The sequence below is a fragment of the Phoenix dactylifera genome, chromosome 15, assembly GCF_009389715.1.
Source record: "Phoenix dactylifera cultivar Barhee BC4 chromosome 15, palm_55x_up_171113_PBpolish2nd_filt_p, whole genome shotgun sequence".
Taxonomy (NCBI): Eukaryota; Viridiplantae; Streptophyta; class Magnoliopsida; order Arecales; family Arecaceae; genus Phoenix; species Phoenix dactylifera.
Genome location: NC_052406.1, coordinates 1,838,068 through 1,843,280, shown reverse-complemented (window position 1 = coordinate 1,843,280; position 5,213 = coordinate 1,838,068). Strand labels below are relative to the sequence as shown.

At 40.1% G+C, this 5,213-nt stretch overlaps 1 protein-coding gene across 2 annotated transcripts; it reads right to left on the bottom strand.

Moving 5' to 3' along the window:
* Positions 1–2,153: 2,153 nt before the first annotated feature.
* LOC103707398 (UPF0301 protein TC_0483) lies at positions 2,154–4,326 on the bottom strand. 2 transcript variants are annotated; one of them, XM_026804789.2, is made up of 2 exons: positions 4,104–4,326; positions 2,154–3,129 (listed from the first exon to the last, which is right to left on the bottom strand). In XM_026804789.2, exons 1-2 carry the CDS (start codon positions 4,252–4,254, stop codon positions 2,378–2,380), a joined length of 903 nt encoding a protein of 300 aa, XP_026660590.2. In that variant the 5' UTR covers positions 4,255–4,326; the 3' UTR covers positions 2,154–2,377. The 2 variants fall into 2 exon arrangements, with proteins under 2 accessions (XP_026660590.2, XP_008790087.2); XM_008791865.4 differs by having other exon boundaries at positions 2,154–3,111; positions 4,104–4,325.
* Between the last annotated feature and the right edge of the window lie 887 nt (positions 4,327–5,213).

Genomic DNA, 5,213 nt, shown 5'->3' with positions numbered 1-5,213 from the left:
TGCATTAAATTGGTGTTCCTCGAGCTTCAAATGCTCTCTCTGTTAATGCCAGTTGCTACAAGGCTACATCACTGGTTGTATGAAATTCCTAAGCAATGCAATTCGAAAGTAATTGGCATTTAACCAACGTTTAGATTATACATTGAAAGGTGAAGAAGGAGTACACTGCGATTACATAACTCTTAAGTATCATGAGGATGCATTCAAATATGTGGTCCCTTTCTTCCCTTTAAGCCATCATCCAGGCTCACAAGTCACAAGTTTGCCTTAAATGCTGTCATTTTCCACGCACCAACTGCCTTCAAGATCTCCAAATGTCTCATGTATTTAACTTCCAAGAGTGATATTCTATGCTTGTCACCGTTGCATGTAATGCTTCAATTGAAAGCATTAGGTTTATTCATGAGAACTATACCAAATCAAACATGCTGCTAATACTATGATCTGTGGCCGCATAACAACCCTTCGCCATACTCTTTCAAATAGACTATCCATTTCAAGACATTCAGCCTCTTTGCTGATCTTAAGGTCTCAAGTCCAATCTAGAACTACCATGTAATCATCAAACAAGAAAATTAATTAGCAAAAAAAAGCAGCAAACATAGGCTCAAATTATATAAAAAGGAATGGTGATGGCTCTTTCCTAATGTCCCATTCATGACTTGATACCACTCTAGATCTGTTGTCAGAGTTTGGACCATATGTCTTGTTCTTCCTCAACATTTAGGAGACAGAGGACGGTCTAGCTAGATATTCTTCTTTTCCTTTTTCTATTAGGGAGTGTGTTCTTCATAGATGGTTATTTCCATTACAAAACAACCATTTATTCTCCTAGACTTTTTAATGTACCTAAAATACTGTTGCAACATCAAAGTTCATGGTATAAGTTTTTCTTTTCCTAAGAAACCTTAGACTGCGTAATTTATATGCTGATATTTGGAGTAACTGCATAAGTTTGAACTAAGTGAAATAATATATGAATCATGGACCACATGCAAATGGTCAGAAATGTGTGCAAGGGCCCTTGTTCCAAAGTATGGAATAAGTTCCCTCTACTGTAGTAGGCATCCAGGTTTGCTTTCAAGGTCATCAAATCAACTACATTCTTACTATTCAAACCATTGGTAGAAAGGAAACAGCACAGTTCTATGTTTGGAATTTTGGTTTAAAGATAGATGGCTTGTGATGCCTGATTGGTTTCCCTCAGTTTCCAGGATTCTTCTGTTGGAAACATTTTCTTTTGCCAGGGAGTCAAGTGGCATACTTTTTGTTATTATCTTCACTGGGTTTTTTTTTTTTTTTTGCCATACTTTTAACATTCCAAAATTTTCAAATTTAATTCAATCTTTTCCTAAAGTTGGCCACAAGTGAAAATTTTCAAAAGTTGGATCATACTTTTCATCCTCCAATGGGATATCACATTGTGCATTCGTCTCCTTAAACACAAGCCTTGGATTCCAAGTAGAAGTTTGGAACCTTGAGTGGCTTGAAGAAGAGCTATTATTCACAAACAGCAATTATGATATCCAACTCTTGCTAGATCCATAAGCAATGAGAGGAATGCATGTCAATCTTCCTCACCATATTCCCCCAAAATTTTTCTGGATCCATGCCCAGCTTAAGTATAAATCAAGTCACAATTCCTTGGTTTGGATTTCAAAATATGGGTCAGGTTGAAGTTGTCCGGTACAGTCAAATCCAGTTCAACATAGATAGAAGCCCTAATCTTCCAAGAAGAAGAACAAGGAGTTCATACACCGATCGTTTTGATTATAAATGAAAGAAAAAAACTTTTTTTGATAACAATGATAACATGCATGTCAAGAAAGATGCATGAGTATCAGCTGAATTTGGTGACTCTATCATCTTTTTTTCAGAGAAAATTAATTCCCCAACCCTTGTTTGACTGTCCTTTAACTATTACAGCCCCACCATGTTTCATTGTAATCTAGGCTAGATTAACCTTACACACATTGAGCCTAGTACATGCAAACATTTTTAGACGCCGGTGAAAAAGCTAAAAATTCAACTACCGTCGAAACGAGGGACTGGTTGTTGAATTTTTTATCAACATGCCCTAATCATTAAGTGGTTGGCAAACCATGATCGAAGTTAGGTTGCCCTTCTCATGAACTCAGATCATTGGCCATAGATACCTGACAAGCTAGATTTATTAATTGGCGGTCAATCATGGGAATCCAATAATAACCAAATGAAAAGAATGCATGAACTACATCCAGTGAGATGGTCAAGAGTCTCACTTGACCTCATGGTAGGTAAGCAGATAAATAGACCAGGGCCCCTTCATTTCAAGAATCACTTGCAAGACACTTAAATGCTAAGAGCTACTCTTCTCTCTTCCTTCTTTTTACTAGGGTCACCACACCTTCCTTTCCCCAACAAGGCCCAAGACATCCTCCCACAGCCCAACACTTCCAACACTGGCCAGCCCAATAACCTTTGGGCTGCAAGCCACTGCCATCCAAAATCCAGCTCTTATTTCTTCCTTCAACTGCTCCTTCTCCCACCCACAGTACCCATCAAAGAACCTGAAGTCACCCACCCCAACTGCATTCCTCTTGACCATCTCAGCAGCACAGCCTACACTCTCCCTAGTCCCATAGTACAACCCCTCCATCACTTCCTCAAACACCCCACTCCTCCCCACCCCATCATCGCCACCTTGGGGGCCCACCAAGAAAAGGCTCTCCTCCAATGGCCCGCCGAAGAACAAGGGCCGGTTCGAGAACATCCCGTCGATGTCCAACTTTGTCCACTGGGTCTCCTTGATGGACATAAGAGATGGCCGGTTCAGTATGACGCCAATCGGCCCCAATGGGCCGGTCGAGAGAAGTAGTATGACTGTCCGTTCAAAGATGTGAACGCCGTCGAGCTTCTCGGTGGCGAGGAGGAGGCACCCCTTCTCAGGCTCATGGAGGGGGTGAGCCCATCTATCGCTTAGCGTCTGAGGTGATGGGCTTTGATCCATAGAATCTGAATAAAGTGATGCATGTTCACCAGCAACTAGTCTTGCTCGGAAAGATCGCCAGTCTGATTTGAGTAATGGCTCGACATTCTCGTCGTCCGGCAATTGTGGTCGCAGGCTGCAACCTGTGAGTTTGCAGTTACCTACATAGGTTAGAATCTTAAATAAAAGAAGAGGAAATACTACTTACTATCCTCAAGACCAAGCATGGGCTTTAGACTCACACCAACCATGTACGGGTGCAACCAATAAAGTCAAAAAAAAAAATAAATGACAGAGTGGGTAAAGAAACAACTCCTGATCCTCCCAAAAAAACTCTTACGAATGATATGCAACATATGAGGCGACATAGTCTATCACACTGTTCGCTTGTCGATACCCATGAGAAAGTTCGGAAGGAGCTAAACTCTCTCATGAGCCCGCGTATATCAACACCTGAGACATAATTAGTCTGGAAACCCAATGAATTGATGCAACTTATTTTATAAGTAACTGTGGGCACTTCCCTATCAATTATTCAAAAGAAAGTCAATAAACTGTGTTTTAATCCATTTCGAGGATTGTCCGAGTTCATATTAATTATTGGCAGCGACCTACTCCTATAGAACATGCTTCATTTGATCCAATCTAAATTCACCATTATTAAAAGAAAAACCATTTGACTATATTTTAATCCATCAAGGATCGCCTTTTGATAAGAGGTAATAACTATTGATTACTGATAATGCTCAAATTTTCATACTCTTGTCGAGTCTGATTATAGACTATTCTGGAGATATTAACTACACTGGACAAGATGGTTTATTTATTAATGCAAATGCAGCCGCTTGTGCAAACTAATCCTGAATACAGGTAGGTTTGGGAAGGGTTTAAGAGCATAAATATAATGATTTCATGGAGAAGATAGGAAGCAAGAGCAGCTAAGCTCTTAAACAAAGGCATAACCGTTACTCCCAAGAAAAATGGCGGGAAAAAACATAATTATAAATTTGTAAAATAAAAAAAAAAATATCAAGCTGCCTTTTCTATTAGGTCAAAACAAGTGAACAAGATGCCATAAATTAACATTCCATCAGAACTTTTTCCTTCCTAGCAAGATGGTGATTTGAGCACTCACAGGTTATGACAGAAGAATGGCCTCCACCAGTTCCATGGAGCCGTTGGCTGGACCTTTTCTTATGGAAGATGGGTAGTTTGGGCTTGAGGGATGGAGCCAGGTCTAGGGTTTTGTTGAAGGATTTAGAGGTGAGGAAACAGGATGCCTCCATTGTTGCTAGGAGATGAACTCTTTGATCCAGGTTTGTGTGGCCAAGGATGGAGAAGGATAGAGAGCTATAGATTTATATATGGACAGAGTCATTGAAGCTATACCACAAGAATTTGAGTCCAATCCAACTTGGATATACTTCACTTTTGGCTTTCTGACATGGACCAATGGCCAATGGGCATACCAGAGCTGTCAAGAATGTAAAGTTCCACGTTGGTGAAGCATATTTGTGGCTATCAGACCTTGGGGCTATGCGATTGCCCTCTAGTTTTCTGGATTTGGCTCATTTGTTGCGCCCCTTGTCAATGATGACATGGAATCAAGGCAGCCACCAAATATGGATGGTTGATCTTCCAATTGCTTCAATCGCCACTTAATATGGAACATCCAAATGGCAGGACAATTTGCATAAGTTATATCCAATTATTGGAAAGAAAATCTAAATAACGACCTCTCTACCGCACCTGTCTCTTCAGACATAAACTATAGGGTAGTACTTTTGGAAAGATAGAAGAACACTGTGTGAACATCTAAAGTTACGAATGTCCTCCATCTTTTTCTAAGAAAAAGTCTTTCATTTCCGTCAAATAACCTAGCCTCCATTGGTTCTTCCACCGTCTAGGCTCCCTTTCCTCCCTATGCTCCCCCGCTTGCGGCATTTTTGCCGGACAGTCTTTGCCAATAGTGTCATCCGCCCCGCATGCCATTTGATCCACCTCTTGCCGATGATAGTTGGCATCCACTATTAAATATTATTGGAGAATGATGCACACATTGCTCTTTATTGATATCTTACATATTTACAAAGAGACTAATAGAACTGCTGACTGAATAGAATCTTGCATAATGGGACCAACATTATGGTTTCTTCAGCTGATTTTCTGTTTAATTTTTAAATATTTTATTTTCTGATTCCTAAGGATGTATTTATTCACGTTTAGTATATTGTCATGCATCCGA